Here is a 24,894-nt window from a genome sequence, read left to right as displayed (position 1 = left end):
GTATATCCAGAAAACCCCACTGTCTCAGCCCAAAATCTCCTTAAGCTGATAAGAAACTTCAGCAAAGTCTCAGGATACAAAATCAATGTGCAAAAATCACAAGCATTCTTATACACCAATAACAGACAAACAGAGAGCCAAATCATGAGTGAACTCCCATTCACAATTGCTTCAAAGAGAATAAAATACCTAGGAATCCAACTTACAAGGGATTTGAAGGACCTCTTCAAGGAGAACTGCAAACCACTGCTCAATGAAATAAAGGAGGATACAAAAAAAATGGAAGAACATTCCATGCTCATGGGTAGGAAGATTCAATATCGTGAAAATGGCCATACTGCCCACGGTAATTTATAGATTCAATGCCATCCCCATCAAGCTACCAATGACTTTCTTCACAGAATTGGAAAAAACTACTTTAAAGTTCATATGGAACCAAAAAAGGGCCTGCATTGCCAAGTCAATCCTAAGCCAAAAGAACAAAGCTGGAGGCATCACGCTACCTGACTTCAAACTATCCTACAAGGCTACAGTAACCAAAACAGCGTGGTACTGGTACCAAAACAGAGATATAGACCAATGGAACAGAACAGAGCCCTCAGAAATAATGCCGCATATCTACAACTATCTGATCTTTGACAAACCTGACAAAAACAAGCAATGGGGAAAGGATTCCCTATTTAATTAATGGTGCTGGGAAAACTGGCTAGCCATATGCAGAAAGCTGAAACTGGATCCCCTCCTTACACCTTATACAAAAATTAATTCAAGATGGATTAAAGACTTACATATTAGACCTAAAACCATAAAAACTCTAGAAGAAATCCTAGGCATTACCATTCAGGACATGGGCATGGGCAAGGACTTCATGTCTAAAACACCAAAAGCAATGGCAACAAAAGCCAAAATTGACAAAAGGGATCTATTTAAACTAAAGAGCTTCTGCACAGTGAAAGAAACCACCATCAGAGTGAACAGGAAACCTACAGAATGGGAGAAAATTTTTGCAACCTACTCATCTGACAAAGGGCTCATATCCAGAATCTACAATGAACTCAAACAAATTTACAAGAAAAAAACAAACAACCCCATCAAAAAGTGGGTGAAGGGTATGAACAGACACTTCTCAAAAGAAGACATTTATGCAGCCAAAAAACACATGAAAAAATGCTCATCATCACTGGCCATCAGAGAAATGCAAATCAAAACCACAATGAGATACCATCTCACACCAGTTAGAATGGCCATCATTAAAAAGACAGGAAACAACAGGTGCTGGAGAGGATGTGGACAAATAGGAACACTTTTACACTGTTGGTGGGAATGTAAACTAGTTCAACCATTGTGGAAGTCAGTGTGGCGATTCCTCAGGGACCTAGAACTAGAAATACCATTTGACCCAGCCATCCCATTACTGGGTATATACCCAAAGGACTATAAATCATGCTGCTATAAAGACACATGCACACGTATGTTTATTGCAGCACTATTCACAATATCAAAGACTTGGAACCAACCCAAATGTCCAACAATGATAGACTGGATTAAGAAAATGTGGCACATATACACCATGGAATACTATGTAGCCATAAAAAATGATGAGTCCATGTCTTTGGAGGGACATGGATGAAGCTGGAAACCATCGTTCTCAGCAAACTATCGCAAGGACAAAAATACCAAACACCGCGTGTTCTCACTCATAGGTGGGAATTGAACAATGAGAACACATGGACACAGGAAGGGGAACATCACACACCGGGGACTGTTGTGGGGTGGGGAAGGGATAGCATTAGGAGATATACCTAATGCTAAATGATGAGTTAATGGTGCAGCACACCAACATGGCACATGTATACATATATAACAAACCTGCTCATTATGCACATGTACCCTAAAACTTAAAGCATAATAATAATAATAATAAAAATCCTGCTTTTCTGACAACATGAATGAACGTGGAAGACATTATGCTAAGCGAAATAAACCAGGAACAGAAAAATATGTATTGCATGATCTCACTCACATGTGGAATTCAAAAAGGTTCACCTCATAGAAGGAGAGAGTGGAATGGTGGCTACTAGAGACTGGGATGATTAGGTGGATGGTAGGATGAGAAAATGTTGGTCAAAGGATACATAATTATAATTAGATCGAAGGAATAAATTTCAAGGGATCTATTGGATAGCAAGATGACTACAGTTAATGGTGACATATATTCCTGAAAAATGTAATGAGAGTGAATGTTAAGTGTTCCCATCTATGATAATTATGTGAGGTAATTTGTTAATTACATAGATTTAACTATTCCACAATATCTATATACTTTAAAACTTCATGTTGTACATGATAAAAACATACATTATCCACAAATTTAAAAAAAACTACGATGTTTTATATATGCTGATGTTCATTGATACAACATTTATGAAATATCTAACTCCATATATGTGACTTTCTAAAGTGGCAAGACATCAATTATAAATATATTTCATGTTTTCTCTTGTATGAAATGTAAATAAAGGATGTCTTAATTTCCCTGTTTCCTCCAGGGGATGGCAGAGTTTGAGTTTTGATGTTAGAAACTCCATTGAGTTTGAACGTTAGGAAATCCATAATCAGGCAGTATAGCTAAATCTTAAAGTGCCATGAAAGATAGAAATGAAAGATTATCAATTTGAAGACTTGGATTTTATGCCATTGGTTCCCAACATAAGTTCATATTAATTATAAAGGCTACATTTGCAGTTTATTTTCAGAAAATCTGGGAAGATAATTCTTTCTTAAAATGTTTCTTTCACACAGCCTTGCTTATGCCTAAAATTCTGTAACTAGAATTCGTTCTTTTTTCTTGAAATCCTGTTGGAGGATTTCACATCAAACCTCACTAGTCATATGTGCTTTAGTATGTGGACTAATTGATTAGATCCTTTACTGGGAACAGACTTTAACTGAAAAGATGACAAGTACAATGAGTTTACTTGTGTAGGATGTGGGAGAGAAAAAGATGGAGAATAAGGGGGAAAGTACACAATGGGAGAGGAACAGAAACGGAAAATGGGTACAACACATTGGCTTCAAATGAATTCAAAAGAGTGGTTGCTATTATCCAAAGTTTCTCCCTTCCTGGGTTACCTGCTATTTTGGACACACCAAGACACAGAAAAAAAGAAGTATATTACTGTACTTAGAAATTTGGGGGAGAAGGGGCACATTTTTAAGCTTGATTAAACACAATTTATTTTAACATAATTTATTCTTACAGTAATTTTCTATCATAAGGAAATTAGAAATGTGGAAATTGTAAAAAATAACATCTTCAGGGAAAACTTATAAAATAATGTTTCTTTCAGGTGAGTACAATGCTCTAAACTGAGGTTCCTAAATCCATATAGGTTTTTTTGTTTTGTTTTTTATTATTATTTTTTTTGAGACAGGGTCTCAGTCTGTCACTCAGGCTAGAGTGCAGTGGTATGATCACAGCTCACAGCAGCCTCAACCTCTCCAGGCTCAGGTCCTCCCACCTCAGGCTCTCACGTAGCTGCGACTGCAGGCACACACCAACATGCCTGGCTATTTTTCTGGTATTTTTTGTAGAGACAGAGTTTTGCCATGTTGCCCAGGTTGATCTCAAACTCCTCAGCTCAAGAGATCTGCCCACCTCAGCCTCCCAAAGTGCTGGGATTGTAGGCATGAGCCGCTTTTCCTGGCCCCATATAGGTCTTTTTTTCTATAGATTGAAATGTTGTGAATATACACAGCATTCTCCCATGAAATCATCAGATCTCTGAAGCCAGGCCTGTCTCTTCTCTGGGTAAGGACTGCAGAGAACACAGTGACTTCTCTAACCATATCACTCTCCTGCAGTTTTACTATATGTGGCGTTGTCTGTGTATACATCACTGGGTCTGTATTAGCCCATGTTCATACTGCTATAACAAACTGCCTATGACTTGGTAATTTATAAAGGAAAGAGGTTTAATTGACTCACAGTTCAGCATGGCTGGAGAGGCCCCGGAAAACTTACAATAAGGGTGGAAGGCGAAGGGGAAGCAAGGCACCTTCTTTTCAAGGCAGTAGAAAGAAGTGCCAGTGAAGGGGGAAGAGCCCCTTATAAAGCCATCAGATCTCGTGAGAACTCACTCACTATTATGAGAACAGCATGGAGGAACCAGCCCCACGATTCAATTACCTCCACCTCATCTCTCAATTGACATATGGGGATTATGGAGATTACAATTCAAGAAGAGATGTGGGTGGGGATACAAAGCCTAACTCCATCAGGCTCACTGGAGAGATGAGAGGTGTCAGATGGAGCCAGTGATGTATACACAAACAATGCCACAAGTCTTAAGTCTTCCCCAGTAACAACCTAAGGCTTATTGGCCTCAGCTGGTGATGCATGGCTTTGAACTATGGCAGACTTACCAGGTCTTAGATTTCCAATCTGCTCTTAAGTTTTAAAACAAACCTTAATAAAGGCAATTACACCAGAAACAAATGCATTTCTATTAATTCACTGGCCAGAGTATCAAAAGAAAGTAATAACCTTATTTCCATTAAGAGCAAAGTGTGCTACAGTCAAAACCCCTTGAGAGGAGGAGGGTACCAGGCTTGGAAACACAGCATGCTTTTAGAAGTGTCGGCGAGACCCCCTTTTCCCTTTCTTTGCCTTATCAAACGAAACAAAACAAAATCCTCTTTCCTGGTGCTTGAACATACTCTAATAGGAGACAAATTATTGATACCTATTAAAACAGTTAAGCTCAACGTAATACTCAAAAGTGTCAATAAGGGTGTCTGAACATCAAGCTGGAGTATAAATGATATTTCTGGGGCAGGTGTGCCAGAAGGAGAGTATCAGAGGTCAGACAGGGGCTCAAGGTGACATCATGGAGTAATGTAATCACACACCAAAGGAAAAGAAGGAAGGATGCGAATGCACTGTTCTCCTTCAGATCCCGTATTTTGCCCCATGAGAAATTAAATGAACAGGTTCACACATGTCTTCTCTTGTTTTCAGGGTTTCAGAGTTCTTCCAACTTTAATCGTGTTACCTGCCAACATTTGTTAAAAAATCTTTTCATAAAAATGAACTAAAAATTTACTGTCTTTTAACATTCAACAAGTGAAAAGCATTCCCCCTGCTCATCATCCTGTCATTCAGGGTATTGATCAGAAATGATGCAGGAATTTATTTGAGTATAAAGGACTGTTTTCATTCTAATGTGTCATTGTGTGTTAGAAACGCTAGACAAGAAGAAACTTCAAGAAAGTGAAAAAGTTAAAAGTTGTTCTTCATAAAGTAGTTGCTCTTTACAATCTCCAATAATTCTAGTTGAGCAGGAGCACTGTGGCCTGTTTTTGTTTGAGTTTTTTGGTAACGGAAGTTTGGGGAATTAATTAGAAATGTATGAAATTTAAAACATTCTTTTAACTTTCTCCTCTACCCAATGCACTGCTCATTTGGTATATCTATGCAATATCTTTTGAAATATTAAAAGTTACCATATTCTAGTCTGTAAATATATGGGAGAATATGGTCAAATTGTATTATTTTTACCTGTGATTTTGCTGTGGAGTTCCTGATGTTTTGGCACGTGGTACTCTAATTGTTGGCTGCTCAGGAGTCTACGGTATATCTATAAAACTACTTTAAGTCAAGAATAGTTGATTTGTAGCATTAAGTCACTTGCTATCCTAATAACTTTCCCCTTTATGTATCATTTCCTCTAGTTTACCTAGTAAGAAGAATTGTTTTTTCTGCTCTCATCCATAAAAAACTTGTGAAAAGAAACCTTACTGGTGGGAAAAGAATTTGAATGGAAAACATGGACATACATATATCAGACCAAGGATTAAAAGATGAACATTATATGTGAGGAAACATTACAAGAAGCTTTCACTATATTAGTTTTTCCAAGTCAGTGTTCCAAGTCAGTCTTGGATTATGCGTGAAAAGAACTCTATACTGTAACAGGTGCTGGCAGGAAATTCCCATTAAAGCTTATGGAAGTTATGCCTGTAAACTCTTGGCATCTGAGAAAATTCTCTCATAAGAATGCATTATGCATCAGATATTTTTCTCACTAGAAAAACAATGTGAGGCTGTAACTACTTAACAATATTCCCAGTCACTATTTTGTCAACACCATCCCTTGGTGATGCCATCTTTGGTGCCCTTGTCCTGTATGGGAAGTACATATCGGCCTTCATTTCAGCGATGTGAACGTGCATTGTCTCCTGTATACAACAATAGAGATCTTGATCTTAACATCTGTCTGTCCATTCAAAGCATAAACTTGAAAGTACTTTTTTTTTCCAGTAAAGTTACTGGATTTATACTAATCCATCCACATTCTGAAGACTGACTCTTAATATGAAACACGACAAATGTTTATGAGATTTTGCTGGAGTTAAGAATACAGACTATGAAATATCAGGTAGTAATTAAGGTACAATTTTATTCCATAGTATTGGTATGCATGCTGGAAAGCACTAACATTATGTGTGGCTCACAGTGGGTGCTTAATAAATGTCATCTTTGTTTTCCTCATGTAAATGACACAATATCTGTATATCCACACCTTCAAAGAGTTATAGTGTAACTTTTAGAACATAGGCTGGCTTACCTTCAAGTTAGCAGGTTAGGCCTTTTTCTCTGATCAAGCTCAATTTTCTAGCCTATTAATTGTAGAGGTTAAAATATTCTTTGATTGAAGTTTGCATGTTGGATACAACTAAAAAAAAGTTCCTTTTCTTACCCTATAAACTTACTATTTGCAAAGAATTTGATTCAAATCCAAGGGTTAATTTGGATTTAAAACACTAATCAAGTTAAGGACATAGATAAATTTACATCACAGTGAATGCTAGAAAAAGCCCACTGAAAATGATTGAGTGTCTGTATATATCCAGATGTGTGCATCCATATCTAGATTTGTAACTACACCATGAATCAGACATTACTAGCTTACCTTTTATTGTATTTAAAACTATAAATACTAATGTATATAAAGCTATAATTACATTTATATTTATAGTTTTCAACATGCTTTTCATATATTCATAAACATATCTTTCGTAAAATGTCCTCAGTTAGGATATTAAAGCTATCTTCCAGAACAGAATACACACAGGCACGCACACACACGCACACGCGCACACATACACACACAGCATCAACCCAGGCAGTATGCCAAAGTGTAGTCTCTGTGAAAAAGGTTTTGCTTCAGGGCAATAGCAAACTAACTCACCACCCTGCTGCACTGTCCACTCCTCACCACATTGTTCTTTGCTGTATCCTTAACTTCCCCTCCTACAGTGAGGAAACATTTCTTTGGACTGTTTTATTGCCAATACATTTTCTACTTTGTATCATGAAATGAAACAAGGGACTGGTTTCATTAGAAGGAGAGGTAAACAGAGCATTAATTAAATTTGCTGATGATACTAAATTGGGAGGAACTGTGGACATCTGTGAGGACAAAAGAATCATACAAATGGACTTAAGGAGTTTAGAAATACGAGCAGGAAATAATAAAATGAGATTCAGCTTTAAATAATGCAAGTTAATACATTTGGGAGAAGATAATCAGAAACATGGCTATTCAGTGGATGGTAGATGCCTGGAAAGTGGTGATGGTGAAAGATACCTAGGGGGTGATAATGGGAAAAATTATACACAAACTTACAAGGAAGTAGGCACAATGCCTGAAGGTTTATATATAAAAGAGCATAATTTTTTGAACCAGAAAGTGGATAGTGCTATTCTTATGACACTGGTCGGTCTCGAAAGCATCAAAGTTGGCTTTAGTTAGTCGAATCCCTCAGATTTATGAAACAATTTAACATTTTTTGTTGAGAGACTGGTTTCTCCCTATTAAAAATGAGAAAGTATGTTTTGTCTGAAACCTGTATTGGATACAAGGGTCATTGCCCTATTTCTGTCCTATCCTATTCTAGATTATTGCAAATATGGTATGTCATACTGGTCTACATATATATCATGCCCCCTGGAAAAACAACAACAACAACAAAACAAACAAACAAAAAACAAAGAACAAAACCCTGACTTTCACTTTTAAGGTAATTTCTTTACATTCTGGATAATATGACTTTAAATTATTTTTAAAGAGACATTTAATCATTGTCTCTTCTAGCAGGTCACTGAATCCTCAATCTGTAAGCTTTGTTTCTCTAAGGATAGATGCATGGATGAGTGGATAAACAGAAAGCTTGGATAATATCTGTCTCTTCATCCATTTAATCATCCATTATGAATTGAGGCCCTATCATATGCCAGGTATAGTGTGCTAAGCACTATGGGGACGGGGTGAGCCAGCCATAATTCCTAGACTCAAAGACTCACACTCTAGATGGGGAAACAGATAATGAAACTAGCCATTTAGTCCCAGGCAATAAAGGCTCTATTAGGGAAAGCAAAGCCGTCACTGGAATATTGTGGAGGAAGGGCCTAATGATGTTCAAGAGATCATGGTGGGATGGTTATGGATTTAAGTTAGAGAATATTCCTTGGAGAAGGTGATTCTTCTGATATTCACAAGAGGATGAATGTGAATTTGGCAGATGGACAAAAAGGCAGAAAGAAAAGCATGGGAAAAGAATAGGCCATTGGAAAAATTCATGTACTTGGTATTCCTGGAGCACAGAAAGCAGCTTATAAGGATATGAAGCCGAACAGTAGACAGAGGTCATATGCTTATCCTTCTTTTATGGGGGTAATTAGTGTGAAATTTTGTTTATCCTTATGAGATCAATGAATCATTGGAGGATTCTAAGAGGGGATAACACAATCTTATTTGTATTAAAGAGGGATCATTTTAGCAGCATTGAAAAGAGTGGCCTGGGCAGAAATAAGAACAAAGGCAAAGACCTCCTTAGGAGATTTATCTCAAAAGGAAGTTTGGAGGCCCAATCAAGGTCACAGAAAGTGAAAGGAAGAACAAGATTCAAGAGATAGTAGGAAAGTAGAGCTCATGAGACTTGGTGAATGATTCCGTCTGTAAGGAGAGAGAAGAATCTAAGATGTCTAACGTATTTCTTTCTAGGGCAATGGGGAATATAGGTTGTAATGCTGTGGGCTGAGTTAAGAAATAAAATAAGAGGAACATACTTGTTGGGAAAAGTGATGAGTTTAGTTCAAAAAAGTTCAGTTTGAGGAGCCAGAGGAAAATTCAAGAAGGGTTGTTTCTAGACCACGGATCTGAGTGGAAAAAAAAGAGCTTGAGTAACTATTTGCATATAGAAGCTCTGAAGTCATTGAAGGGCTCACTGAAGCTTTAGGTATAATTGAGATCACCCTGAGAAAACCAGTAGCATGAAATGTCAGAGTCAATAATTAAATCCAGAGGAAATGAATGTTTCTTATGCTGTCAAACTCTAGGCCAAACACATGGACTCCAATATTAGACTATGCAATATCAAATACATGGTCAAATGTCTACCTTCAAGACAAAAGGAAGAAAAAAACTCACTGTTGTCGTGACAATACCATCTGTTAGGTGTGCAACTGTTCTATAGGGAGACTAAAGAGTTAGTTATCCCAAACTGTCAGAAAATGCAAAATATAACAAGAACAACATCATTTTAAAAGAAGAAAGACAACAGTCCAATTTTAATAACATTGATATATTCAAAGTCTTTATAGAGCTTTTGATAGCAACAGCAGAGTTTAACTCTTTTTTTCTGCTAGGAAGTAAATTTGGAAAAATGAAATAATATCCAATAGCAAAATCATGTATTCTGTCTTCATTAACTTCAAATTGATAGATCCTGTGTATTGACCATATATTTCTTATTTTAATTATTGGACAGTCCCTATCAACTCAAAAAATTATCATCCAAATAAAAATTTCCTGAGAAGTACATGGAAAGCAAACAATGAATCAAGAGGGTGATATATTCACAGGGAAGTAAACTAATACAAAACAGCACTAACATGGCATTCCAAGTCTGAATTAAAGGAAAAGATGTGGGGCTCAACTTGCTGTGTGGTTATGGGAACTGAGCCTAAGCCTGACCATTCTCAGGCATGTCAATTACAAGTCATAGTTACCATTCAGTTACTTGATTAAAAACAGCAGGCTATTGGAATTGAAACAATGCCTAATGGGATATGACTTCCTCTGATGAAAATGAGTAGAGAATGGATATTTTAGTAGTTGCTGATGGTTAACTTAAATGGAGTATCCAAAAATCGATGAAAATAAAATCATTAAGGAAACCTAACTTCAATTGTTTAGCATAGCTGGGTATTGATAGAAAGAATGGTACCTTATTGAACAATATGATATACTTTTATCAGAAATGAACTTGTTTAAATGTTTAAAAAGTGGATTTGCAGACCATGTTATTCTCTGAGCTGCCTTCAACCAACAACTGTTGGTGATTGATCTTTTTATACTATCAACTATATGCATGGGTAGCAATGGTGTGCAACTCTCCAATGAGGATTTAAGCAATGTTGAATATAATTTATCTGATTATACACCATTTACTGAGAATTCATTATGTGTTAGGTACCATATGAGAAGTTGGCTTATACATGAGGGAGCACATCATGCACTTAATGTAATATTTTAAATATTTTTCTTCTATAAGATATACTTACACCCTAGATCTAGGGCATTATTATTTTCTTAAAAAAGAGTGCGTATTTACATATTGGGTCTCTGGTCTACTATAACCCTCAAGAATTCTTCCAGCATTATCATTTCAGAGCTATTTTGGTTTCGCAGAGTTAGGTTTTTTTCTCAAAGTGTCCAGCCCTTGATTTTTTCCATTTGATTTTTTTTTTTTTCTGAACCGAAAATAGGAAGTGGCTTGAAACGTATAAAATCAGGCAAAGAGAGATAAAACAAGAAAATAAATGATTATTGTGAACCCAAGAAAAACATCTTTAACTGTGTAGCCTACTCGTCTATAAGATAACCTCCGAAAGAATTTAGAGGAATCTCTAAGACATGAGTCTTTTAAGGAAACAGGTAAAAAGTTCTAAATATCCTGTACAAAAAAAAAATGTCATGTTCATTCACAGAGACCACTGCAATTATTTCACCTGGAATCTGTATGTCTCTTTAACCATATATGTGTAGACGAATTGATTAATGCTTAAATTGAGCATACAATTTGAAAGTATAAAAATTCCTTGGAAAATGTCATTTTTTTCGTATAAACTTAAAGAAAGAACATCATTCATTAGGAAACCCACAAAGGAGTATAATATTTGGGTTTCATTTATAGCTTCCTGAATTAATTTGGCTTATCATTAATTTTTAAACCCTAGGGAAATACCTACACAAATATAATGTATAGATTCTTTTTCTACCAGTAAACAACAAATTATTTCATAAAACAGAATGACACTGTTGTGAAAGTTGATTATTTATTTTTAATCAATCAGTTCAGATTATGTGACAAGAAGCAAAACGTTTGTATTGAAAAGCTACAAATCAGTTTTTGAATGCTAGGGCAAAAAAAATCTGAAAATCTCTGACTGCCTTATTATTATTTGTTTCTGCTTTTTGAAAACCTGAAAGCTTTCCAAATGCATGCAATTTTTTTCAAATTTTGTAAACATTTGCTTCCAGGGTAAAACATCCTGCTAACTTTCAGCCAAGATTATTTTTATGGTGGAACTATTAAGTTCTGCATATAGGGCCTTGTAATGGGAAAACTCCCAGTCCTAGAACTCCCATTGTGTAAGCGACACCAGTATAGGCTATTTGAGAGTATTGCATCTTGGTAAGTTGAGGTGTTGCATTATTTAAATTCTCCATCCACAATAAGAAGCTAATTTCCTAGGGTCTTAATTTTGGCTCTGTTCCTTCCAGCTGACTCCAGAAGAAAAGTATGTTAAGAACCTAAACTTTACATTGGGGGTGGAGGTTGGAAATTAGACTTAGGCTGTTATCTGGGAAGAGACATTATTTATTCTGATGCACTGTGGATTTTAAAGTGTGGGAATATCCGCTGACTGATTTGACCAGAGCCACATTGCTGTATTTCTTAGATAGCCTCTCTGGTTGTTGAACTGCACATTTATTCCTACATTAACTTCTGTTATGTTTAAGCTTTCTTTTTGATAATAAGACTGTCATATATTGCTAGACATAGATAAACTCTGTTAAATGTCACTAATAAATATAGTGAATTAATTAATAACCAGTTCCGTATACAGAGTTTGTGAACATTCAGTGCATGCCATAAATTGCAAGCTTTAAGTTTCAAGCATTTTCTTGAGCATGAGTAAGTTTCTCTGGGACAGCAAAGCAGGTATCAGGTACCTATGGCAGAGATGGCAGTGTTTTCACTAGTTTGTCTTCTCTTTCTTACAGACCTCACAAGCATGTCCTCTTATCCACATTTGTTTTCTTAATTGCAAAATGCAGCTTTTCCCCCGCCTCTCCACCTTGTCATCTCTGATTTCTTTTGGTTGTCTTTGCCTAGTTTCTCTTTTATACTCTTGCTGGCTGTTTCCTGTTTATTCTTTTTTGATTTTGCCTTCCCCTCGAGCCCTAAATGTGGCTTTCTTACAGACACAGAGGCCCCAGCGTGACTACCTCAAAGAGCCAATTCCAGCTTGGACCCAGCACAACACTATGCTGTCAGGAAGGTGGCAGTCTTTGTGGCTGCATTAAAACAAAACAGAACAAAACACAAAACACCAAAGCACTAAACTGGTCTTAATTTTAACTCAGAAAAGCCAAGGAGATTCACTGCAAACTTTCATGGAGCTTCTTTGAAGATCATCTCCATTGTAAATGCATGCGGATGCCTAACATAGGGCATGAAAAGCAAACACTTGAAAAAAAAACAAAAACATAGGTCACTGACCTCAGAAACATTTTTGTTCAGTCCACAAATATTCTCCAGGGAAAAAGAAAAAGTGCTTATCTTGTACTCTTGATTTTTTTTTTTTTTGGAGCATGTAATTTTTATCAGTTTGTTTTGTTTTTGTTACTTTTTTTCACTCACTGCTTATAAAACTAGCAAGCAGAAGTCTCTCTGGAACAAGATAGAATCATAAAAGTTTTCAAGAATCTCGTCACAAACTAAACAGTACAAATTGCACATTCTTCATGGAAGTATCAGCCTTTAGTGCGTGCCTGGATCCAACTATAATAGATTATCCCAAAGTGGGAAAGAATGAACAGTATAAAATTAGCAGAACTGGGAGCAGAGCTTGTCTAGGGAAGGCAATATGATCTGCAGTTTCGTGGCCTGGATTCAAAGGCAACGGGAAACAAACTCTGTAAAGTTTGATTTTTGCAAGTAAGCACTCGGTAGGATCTCATGAGGCAGACTGGTGCGCTGGATCAAATATCAGGAAAATTATGTTAATAACTACAATGCTTGCTACAATACTGTACAATATGTACTGTACAATAGCTGTACTAACATGCCTGTTATTTATATAACACATACATATGCAAATGCAACATGTATATGGCAAATATTCATGTATTTATTTACATGCCATGTTTTAAATTTTTGTTGGATAAGTATATTCTTGAGTCGAGTAGGTGTCCAGCCACGCTTTCTTGTGATATTAACATACATATCCAAATATTCACATAATTAAACAGGTTTCATTTATAATGTCACAGGCTTGTTAATTTCATATTCTCTCAAACTTCACCTAACAGTAGAGGAATTACCAAAAAAGAAACAGTTAAGGTATAATAATAATTTTAGCCATCCTTTTTCCGAGTTGCTATAATCTACCCAAAGATAACTAATTGTTCAAAGTAAACATTCCACTCAGACCACAAAAGGAATCCATTACACAAACATATAATTCACAGTCATTTTTAGTGGGTTGTAAACAGTTTGGAATGAGCATAAAATGGGACAAAAATCAAAGTGAGCATTTTGAAATGAAAAAGTGTTTGCTACAAAAGGTCAGTCCCTTTGCTTGGCAAACTATGTAGAAAAGCCTGGGAAAATGCTGATCACACAAGCAATGAGGGAATTTTAAAGCCAACAGCCTCCTTGTTTCTTTAAACAGACATCGGAACCTATAACTGGATCCTGTCAAACAAACGACAGCAAAAAAAAAATAACAGCTGCTAAGAAGTCAAGTTGAGAGATAAAGTTTTTGAGGCTAAGGACCTTCTCAGAAGTAGACTAAAGGTCTTTCTTAAATCTTTAAGCAAGGTTATGGATCCCAGGGTGGCTTTTAGGCACCAAGTCAAATATGTAACTTTGTGTACCATTCCTGTCATAGTATTTCGTGTTCCAGAAAAAAGACAGAAAGGGCAAACTTCTTGTTGATTAGCATCTGCTGAGGCATCCTGCAAAGTTGCTTATACCTGGAATTATCACATTTGAAAAACATGGTTTCATTTAAAAAACACTGTGGTCAAAAGCATGTGACATACAATTTCTCTTCCTAATCCTTTTTAAGTGTATAGTTCACTAATTTTAAGTATATTCACATTGTTGTACAATAAATCTCTAGGTATCATTTTAATGTTTTAAAATAGTTTGGGTGCATATTAACCAGAACCAGGAATCATGAAGGAAGTATGAGTTAAGACATATTCCAAATGAATGCCAATCTAAATTATATTACAAACTTAAAAAAATTGTTATTCTCTTAAACCAAAAATATTTTGGATGCATAAAAATATGTTTACGGGCCAGGCGCGGTGGCTCACGCTTGTAATCCCAGCACTTTGGAAGGCCGAGGCGGGCGGATCACGAGGTCAGGAGATCGAGACCACGGTGAAACCCCGTCTCTACTAAAAATACAAAAAATTAGCCGGGCGTGGTGGCGGGCGCCTGTAGTCCCAGCTACTCAGAGAGGCTGAGGCAAGAGAATGGCGTGAACCCGGGAGGCGGAGCTTGCAGTGAGCCGAGATTGCACCACTGCACTCCAGCCTGGGCGACACAGCGAGACTCCGTCTCAAAAAAAAAAAAAAAAAAAAATATGTTTACGGTAGAAATATGCTCATTCATCTAGTTAACCCTACTCTTATATAAAATATGTATTTGGCAACATGCATGTTTGGTATTATTGGGTAGAAATACTACTGGTTCGCCACTTAAGGCATGTCCTTTTAGATCTCACACCAAAGGACTCACTATATTACATAGTCACAATGTGTCAAGAAAATAACTTGCAAAATAAGGCAAAATTAAACGTCTCCTGGTCTTATAACGAAGATAAAACCAGATAAATATGTGTTTATCGTTCAAGGTTTATTACATCATTTTTAAGCACACATATTTCCCTGCTTTTCATTATTGCCATGGTTCTTCTGTCTTGTAGGGTCTGTTCTTTTCTTTCATAGCACTTATCACAGTTTATGCTAACATACATAATCGTGTCTGTTTGTTTAATGTCTATCTCCTCTGTATTATCAGCTGGTAACATGGAAGATGACACACAGTAGGTACTCCATAGCTATTTGGCTTCGATTACTTCATTTAACCAATATTTATTGAGTGCTTACAAGTTGTCATGTGCTGTATAAAGCTTCTTTCCAAATAATGGACCTCAACAAAGGATAGTCAATTACGTGCTTTGCATAAAAAGAACTATGAATTAAGGTCTTACTACTTGTTACACCAGTTTAAAATATATACTTTGTTTAGTTCAGGTCTCCTAGGCCCTTGTATCTAACAGACACAGGTAATCGTATTTTTAAGTAAGCGATCTCTACACATATGATGTCATCATAAACTACACAAAGTGTTCTGTAACATAGTGAAAAATGAACTCCTTCCTCATTGCTTATATCTACTATATGTCACAATGCCTTCCTCTACATCAAGCTTTCCCAACCCATGGCTCATGGGTTTGAATGCAGCCCCACACAAATCTGTAAGCTTTCTTAAAGCATTATGAGATTTTTCTGCATTTTTTAAAGCTCATTAGCTATTGTTAGCGTTAGTGTGTGTAACGCTATGTGTAGCCCAAGGCAATTCTTCTTCTTCCAATGTGACCCAACGAAGCCAAAAGATTAGATACCCCTGCCACACATGCTTGTTTCCTCAGACCTCCAAAATAGCGTCAGATGATCTCACGCTTTTGGTCATTGTACCCAGGATATGAATTAAGAATTAGCGGAACCATGTTTTAACATTTTCACAGAAATTACTTTGAAAAAGAAACATGAGTTTTTCATTGGCTAATTATGATTTCTCAGATACATGCTCTACAACTATAAAGGCGAGGCAAGGGGGAAGGATCCACTTGGAAGAGCTTTAAAGACTAATATGCTCCTTAACAGTTTGTCTTCCAAATTTTGCTTGTATTTTCAAGGCTCAGCAGACAATGTCAGAAACCACAGAAATGAAGCTAATCTAGTTATAACAGTTGGTGAGAAGGAGAACGCTCTGGTAGTTTAGAGTAATAAAGAGAACCAAATCAAGATAAGGAAACATACTAAACAAGTTATTATCTAAATTGGTTTACATTCAGTTTATTAATAGATTTTCTTCTAGGCATGTCCAAAAGTTGCAAAATTTAAAATGTAACTAATATCACTTTACCAAGGATAAATAAAGAATGCATCTTGTGCCGAGTACTGGGGAGAATTTCCTTGGAGAGACTACAGAAGCGTGAGCAATTTGGCTCTGTTCAATGCAAACAGGTAAGACAAATAACTGACTGACTAGATGGATGGATGGATGGATGGATGGATGGATGAATGAATGAATGAATGAATGGTGAGATCTGCCTTCCTGATAATGCTTCATTTAAAATCAACCATCTAATAAGCATTTTGGAGATATAGCCACAATTTATAGATTTTTTTAAAGGAGTAAAAAATAAACACACACACAAAAAAAGAGAAGGAAACAAATCTTTTTTATAACAGCCAGTGTGCCGATGTAGTGAGTATCAAGACCATTTCCCTAAGACTGTGAGAGTAAACACATAGTTTTCATTAAATGTTCCTTTCCCATAACTGGTCCATCAGCATTTCCCATGACTCTGCAGTTGAGTTTCTTGGCTGGGAGAGTATCTGGCCATTAGAAGGAGGGATCCAGATATGCTGAGTCCCAGCCATGCTGAGAGACTTGGCACCTTTATATGCTACTTCCTAATACCAACCCCAGCATAAAATGTCATCAGAAGCCTGCATAAACATTGGACTTAGATTCACATAAATTATTTCTGTCCTGAAACGCTTTATGCCAGAATTTCGTAAAAACAACACTTTGAGTAAATAGAATTGGTATATAAATACAAGAATATTAATCCAACATAATGATCATAGAAAATTATAATCAAAAGTACACACTTGTAAATCTTGCAGTGATGTGAGAGGTTTATCTTGTGCTTCTTAGTTTTTATTGAATATTTCCATAGGGTTTCTTTAAGCTGATGCTGCCAAAGTGCTTTGAATTATCAGTTGCTTTGTGGAATTGGAAAGTCTTTGAGTTTCATTAAAATGCTTAGGAATTATTTTAATAATCATATGTGTGATTAGCGCCTGTTTAGTGCTGGATCTACAAATTCATTTTAAGAGTAAACACAGGGACAATGAAATATAATGCTAGATGTGATTGCTCCAGTCAGCAAAATCATTGTCTTATTTTATTAAAAATCACCAACAAAATGCCATGAACAAAAGACATGGTTTCTATTTATAGACATTTTCTACTCTACAATATTATAATATTTGCACACCACAAAGTGGCATCTAGCAGAGTTTTTCGTTTTGCCTAGGGTAAAGACATAAATCGAGAGGAATGGAGCGCTTCTTTACACATGCACACATCTTATTATGTGCTTCCCCAACGCCCTGTTTGGATTTTTGGTCTAATATAACAGTGCTCACACTGTCGGCGCTGAGTATTTGTAAGTGGATAAAGATTTCCTGAAAATGATGACAATTTAGTTATTGGAAATAATAACATTATAATATTCTCAGTGATCCATTTTGTCTTTAAGTACTTACTAAAGAATATTTATGCCTAAAAATGAACTTCTAAAATTAAATGAAATTGCAACTTGCAATAAAAACACATTTTTCTCTAAACTCCAATTGACTTCATTTCTCACAGACACCTCTCCTCATGTTCATCCTGCAGTTGCTGCTTTCTACTCTCACTGTACTCTCTGCTCTTCTCTCTGATGTGTTGATAGGCTTTCCCCAAAGTCATTCTCTTTATCCACATTCCCTACCCACTCTTCCCCTTCTTGTTATTCTCTCATTCCCTACTGATAGGGGAATAATAGGATCCCAAGGCTGTCCTTACAGTATAATTAAAGTATGAATTTCCAGGAGTTAGAAATTGCAGACCATTTTTATTATGCTTTTATAATAAAGCCAGGTAACATTGAGAGAATTAAAATGGCTTGTTCCTAGCAGATTATTGGGTAAAGATTTTTTCCCCTTGGTTCTACTGTCTTAAGAGACTAGGAGCTGGAAATGGGAATAGGTTCACCAATCCTTTTTCTGAAAAGACCTCTATCTTTTACATGATATATATCCCCCTAGATCCTTGGAATATGTTGTAAACTTGTAACAGATGGTGATGAAGCCTCACATTTTTATACAATACATTTTTTAAGATTCTGCATCTACTATACGTATCTTCCAGGAAAAATGACCTTGAATGAATGAAGTCATAGTTTGAAAGAAAAACACCACACAGATAGAGTGGAGTAGAAATGATGATTCAGTGAGGTTTTGTTTTGTTCCCTTCAGTAAGATGAAATAATTTCAGAAGAAAAACAGAATGTTGAAATAGAGGAATCAAAGGTCATCTTTTGAGGTGTGTCTTTTCATTGTTCCTGAAAAGCCCGTTAGCGTATTCTGTACTGAACAGAGACATGTGGAAAGTGGGATATCACTGTCTGTGATTCAGAATGCTATTTGCTTAACTTGGGTAATGTTGGGGGCTTACCAAAAATTGTTCTGGCACAACGTCTACCAGCATGAATGTTAGGAGGGTTCTAACACTGTGAGTGCTGATATTTTATGAATGTTTTATCACTGGCTTGAAAACAAGAAGTTTGCACTTGAATCAACAGTATGTCAGACAGACAAAATATTAAAAAAAAAAAGAACATTAGTGAGAATTACTAATGTCCCTATTGTAAAAACAAACTGAAGTTAATAAGAAAGTTGATCCTCTTAACTGATCAACGCAAGTCAGGTTTTAACTGCATGGCTTCTCAGACAAATCAAGTGGCACTGCTAACTTGAGTATTGGTTGTGTAGAGGGCACAGTAATGGGGGGAACTGCTACACTTTCAGTCACCCACCTCTTTTCTCAACAGCTTCAATGCATTGCTTTACAAACCACGGAACTGTGGAATTTTCACGTTCACACACTTTGTGCAGATGAGAGCCAAAAATTTGATCTGCAAAAGAAACAAAGATGAGCTTCATTAAAATCCAAGCTTGCGTTGTTCTTTAATTTGATTCTGTTTCCATATCCATTGCATGCTGAAATCTTCATCTTGCATAAGAATTGATTTTTTTTTTTTTTTTTTTTTTTGCTTTATTTCCAAAGTGTCTATGGCAGACATACGAAGACCACAACTCCCTCCTTTATGGAACAGGACCCTGGCCCCAGAGTGAGAAAACTGATGCTCAGCCATCGATTAGGCAGGGATGACTGTGTAAGTGATAGTCTCTCTGGGCCTTAACTCTGTTGTCTATAAAGGAATGACAAAGAATTAAGAAAATTTTTGCAAAATAATTTATCTTAGTGTCTTTGGTATACTGAGTGTTTTAGAAGTAGTTTACCAGTTAATGGTTATAAAAATTACAATGTTATCAGTATATTTAGGACATTCATTCTGCAACTCAATAGTATATGAGGAGGCAAGTTCCAGGAGACTTGCTTCGAAGTGAATTACTTAGCATTTCTCCCGCCTTGAATCCCCTTCCTCTTCTCTAATCTAACTATCACCTTTCCTTTAGGGCTCAGCTCAGATCACACTTTCTCTACTAACTCCTTCCTATCTCAGCTTTGTGTCTCCTGTGACATAGGTTCTTTGGAATACCAGATCCTCAGGCTCTTAATAGATGATTCAGGAAAAAGGGCCTGCGAACAAAATGGTTTTGCATCATTAGGTTCTGCAAAGTTAGACAGGTTTCTTTAACGTGTATTTATTTTTAGAGCCTGTGATATGCCAATGTGTGCTGTGAATCTCCATGAGGGGCAGAGGATGCATTATCTCCCAAACTTATTTGAACAACATCCTTTGATTTCAGAGAGCATGTCTCCAGACTAATGTTTCCGAGAATACCCACTGTGAAATCCTAGCCTAGCCTTCTCATTTGGAACATGATTGACGCTACCTTGCATTGTGTATTTACATTTATAATATATGGAATAGACTCTCTGAAAGCAGATTCTGAGCGTCTGAATCATCTACGTCTTCATCAGTGCTTAGCACAGACTCTGGCCTGCAGTATTTACAGATAGATGTTTGTTTTTTATAATTGTGGTAAAACACACATAACATAGAATTGATCATTTCCACCATTTTTAAATGTACCATTCAGTCGTATTAAGTATATTCACAATGTTGTGCAACCCTCATCACCATCAATTTCCAGATTTTGCTATTGAGATAGTATCTATTTATTACTGATAATGAAACAAACATTTAGTGGGTCCAAGGGCTTCCCATTTCACTCAGAATGAAATCAAAGTCCCTACTGTGACTTATAAGGTATTACATAATCTGACCTCCACTGATTAATGGATTTCATTTGAGTCTTTCCTCCCCGTCTTTAAATTTGTAATAGCCCCACATTGCTGTCTCTCATGGCTGCCAAGCACTCTTCTGCTGCAGGGACTTTGCATTTTCTTCTTCATGGAACTCATTGCCTTAAGTCTCTGATCAAATGGTATCTTCTTATTGTAGCCTTTCCTACCAGCCTTTTAAAAAATGGCTCCACTCCATGCCATTCTCTATGCCACTTTCCCAGCCTTTCTTTTCTTAGAGCACGTATCTCCACTTGACATATGAGACTGGTATGTTTTCTGCTTAGTTGTTTCCCTTGCTTAGAATGCAAAACCCAGGAGAGTAGGAGTCACATTTCCACCATTTATTATTGGATCCTGAGTACCTAGACAGTGTTTGGCACATACTAGAAGTTCAATAAACATTTGTAGAACGATGGACTGCAAGACATCATCTTAACCATCAGTGGAGGTAGTCAATACATTTTTTAAAGTATATGTAAAATTAGATAGAATAATAGATAATGCAGCATAAAATAATGTTCAGTGATATATATTGTTATAAGGGGATACTCAAAATGGAGTGTAGAGAGAATTCAATCAATTTTCATTTATTTCTTAGGAAAACATAATGGTTTGAATTGGTGACAACCCAACATGGAGGGAACAATTAAAGCCAAAACACTATTAATAATACACTCCAGGCCAGGCATGGTGGCTCACACCTGTAATCCCAGCACTTTGGGAGGCCGAGGTGGGCGGATCATGAGGTCAAGAGATTTAGACCATCTTGGCCAACAGGGTGAAACCCCGTCTCTACTAAAAATACAAAAATTAGCTGGGCATGGTATCATGTGCCTGTAGTCCCAGCTACTCAGGAGGCTGAGGCAGGAGAATTGCTTTAACCCGGGAGGGAGACGTTGCAGTGAGCTGAGATCGTGCCACTGCACTCCAGCATGGCAACAGAGTGAGACTCCGTCTCAAAAAAAAAAAAAAAAAAAAATACTCCAATATGGGAACGTGCATTTTTATCCAAGCAACAGAAAGAAGCTCAAAACACATGGACATAGTAAAGAGAAGTGGGAAATAATAATGGGCATTTGCTTTGAATACTTTGGTCAAGTAACAATGACTTGTTCAAAACACTGTGTAACCACTCTAAGAAAGAATGATATAAAATTTTAGGAAAAAATAACCCAGTAGATCAGATCAAATGATTTACGTTGTCTGGAGATTACAGTCACGAAGAAGAATTGCTATAAAGTAAAAAACCCATTAATGGATTTTATTACTCAAATCAATTTCACAAATATTATCTTCTATCTTCACAGCAATGAGGTAGGCATACTTGGTTGTAAAAACAATTTCAAGAAGTTCGTAATATTATAGGGGGCTAATAAAAGTATTCAAAGTATATACAAAAAAAATATAGCAGGTGTCATAGAAGGTACTGAATGCTAAGAAAAATGTCCTTTAGTATAAGGTCTTTTTGTGTCATTTAGTGTAGATGTGGTATGCAGTGTGTGTATGTTTGTACAACAGAGAGTGGGAGAGAGAGAGAGAGTTTGTGTTTGGGGAATTTTTTTTTTTTTTGACAGGTGGATATAAGAAGATACAGACAAGAGCATTCCAGGGAATTTACTCTTTTATTCATTTAGTTATTTGCAAAAGAACATCTTGAGTGGCTATACTGTGTTTAGAGCTAGGAAAGGCTCTGGTAATATAACAACCAAGACTCATTCCCTATTTCCTAAAACTTTGCCCAGTAGAGGCAGTATATAAGTAAACAGGTAAGAACATTTTATCATGAGAAAACTGCTATAACTGGGGAAACGCAGAGGCAATGTGGGAGCATGTGGTGGGGCATCAGACCAGCCTTGAGTGCTTCCCTTTTCTGAATAACTGGATCCTCAAAAATAAGGAAAGACAAGTAAAAGAGGGAACAAAGAGCGTTTTGGGAAATGAAAGAAAGTAAACAAATGCATGAATGATGGGAAGAATGACAGGAAGACTGGGGTGTGCTGAGGAATACATTCACTCTTAGAGAAATCTTGATTCACTCTTAGAGAAATCTTTTAAGTTATAAAAGAGACGGAGGTTATGTTATAAAGCATCTTCCATTTTGCCAGGTAGGTTAAATTATTTGAAAGTGTACAGATACCATTGATTTTCTACATATAAGTAATTCCTCTCCCACCTTCTTTCTTGTTTTTAGAAGCCACTCATATGACAGAACCTGAAAATCATCTCTATTGATTTTTACCTGCTCTGCAGCTTTGGGTGATTAGATAGCTCTGGTCAATGAAATGTCTAGGAAAGTGACTCAGGACTATACAGGAAAAGATTTTTTTCCCCTGAAGAAAGGAAAGGGATATATAAGAAGTCTTTTTTCTTTTTTTAAAATCCATCTTTGAATATCATTTTGCAATGACATGATGCTTAGAGCTATTGCAGCAATCTTGTCACCATGAGACAATGAGTGCTAAGAACAGCAGTTAATGTATTAAAAATAAGCAACAAAAACTTGAGACCCTGAGGACATTTCTGAGCTTTTAAACCAACACTAAAACACCTTATCTAGACTTATTTTCATATGAAATAAGTCATTTTTAACTAGATATTCTATTATCTGCAGCCAAAAGCATATGATGTGACATTAGGAAGTGATTGTGGCTTTTGAGTAAAGTGAGCATTATAATCATACTCTACTTGAGAAGGTTTACTTGGTAGCACTTTGTAAAGAAAAGGGAGGGCGGGGGGTAATATAGTGGGGAAGATGAAGCACAAGGAGATTAGTTAAATGACTAATGTGATTGCCTATGAAAGATGTTATAAGGACCAGAATCAGGATAAGGGTGTGATAGGTGTAATCACTGTGCACAATCCTTCTTGTCTTCTCTGAATTAGATGTATACATTCACCTCCTTTGCCATGGAACCATCTCGTACCACCCACTAGAGTGTGCAGTGTTTATTTTCCCCCATTTCTTTGATACTGGGCTTGGCCAAACGTCTTCTTTGGAATGATGTAATGTGAGTGGAAATGCGTCAGTTCCAGACTGAGGCCTTAAGACACATTGCAGATTTCTATTCATCCTCTTGTTTCTCTGCTATTGCCAAAGAAGAGCTTCCCTGGGTAGCTGCTGCCCCTTCAGCCTGGGTTCCAGAATAAATACATATGGCACAGAACTGAGGCCAACCCTTAGTGAAGAGACAAGTCCAGTCAGACCTGCAGCTTAAAGCAGAGCGGCCCAGTCAAGCCTGCACCACAGACACATGAGAAATAGATGCTCCATGTTACATGCCACTGAGATTTTATGTTTGTTTGTCATGTAGCAATAGCTTACTCATATAGGTGGTGATGAGTCCAGGTTTTTGGTGAAATATGATCTAAGCTATGCTGTGAGAATGAAAACAAAGAGGGTTGGCAGGACATGGAAACTAAAACTGGAGAGTGAACAAAACAGAAAAAAAAGTTCTAAATTTGCTAAGAATGTGGAGTTATGCCTTCAGTTTAATTTCAATCCTCAGGAGGAGTCTCAAAGAAAATTACTTTCACCTTAAAATTTAAACTATTTATGCCTTACCAAATTTTACGGCACCTCTTCTGCACTCTCTCCAGATTAATCCAATTCTATCCAATTCCATTCAGTGACTATTTGGTGAACACCTACCATGTGCTCTGTATTGTAAATAATGCAAAGATTGCTTTATTCATTCAGTAACTCTTTCATGCAGGTTATAAGCCAGACACTGTGCCAGCCTGAAAATGTAATGATGCACCATCTCCTACAGTTTAGGGGGACAGAATAACTGTCACAAGTAGCTACAACATAATGTGACTAATGCTATTGCAGATACATGTAAAAATAACAGTGAGGGTTTATTGTACAGTACACTAAGCCGAGCAGGGCTCAAAGTACTTTATATAACATTTAATTCTCACACGCATCCGCAACCCTTTGAGCTTAGATACTATCATCATCTTCATTTTACAGAAGAGGGAACTAAGGCCCGCAGATATTGAGTTATTTGTGAAAGGTCACAGAGCATTAGGCTCTTGGGGGAGGGAGGATGGGGACCTGAACTAAGACAATAAACCTGACATGGCAAGAAGGGGTGATTCAGTGGGGTTTGGCAAGTGGGTGTAGGAGGTGAGCTGATCCACCAGGTAAAAGTGACTTCCAATCTCCTTGCTTGAGTGGAGAAG

General features: G+C 36.8%; 1 protein-coding gene across 6 annotated transcripts in view; it reads right to left on the bottom strand.

The window, feature by feature from the left end:
• ARHGAP15 (Rho GTPase activating protein 15) overlaps positions 1-24,894 on the bottom strand; it is a 638,954-nt gene that overhangs the window by 224,084 nt on the left and 389,976 nt on the right. For all 6 annotated transcript variants that reach the window (XM_055261923.2, XM_055261924.2, XM_063631362.1 and 3 more), the window contains one exon: positions 19,250-19,348. In XM_055261923.2, the coding sequence (XP_055117898.1) occupies positions 19,250-19,348 (99 nt within the window). The remainder of the gene's footprint in view (positions 1-19,249; positions 19,349-24,894) is intronic.

This window comes from Symphalangus syndactylus, chromosome 22, assembly GCF_028878055.3.
Source record: "Symphalangus syndactylus isolate Jambi chromosome 22, NHGRI_mSymSyn1-v2.1_pri, whole genome shotgun sequence".
Lineage (NCBI taxonomy): Eukaryota > Metazoa > Chordata > Mammalia > Primates > Hylobatidae > Symphalangus > Symphalangus syndactylus.
This window is presented reverse-complemented; position numbering and strand designations above follow the sequence as displayed.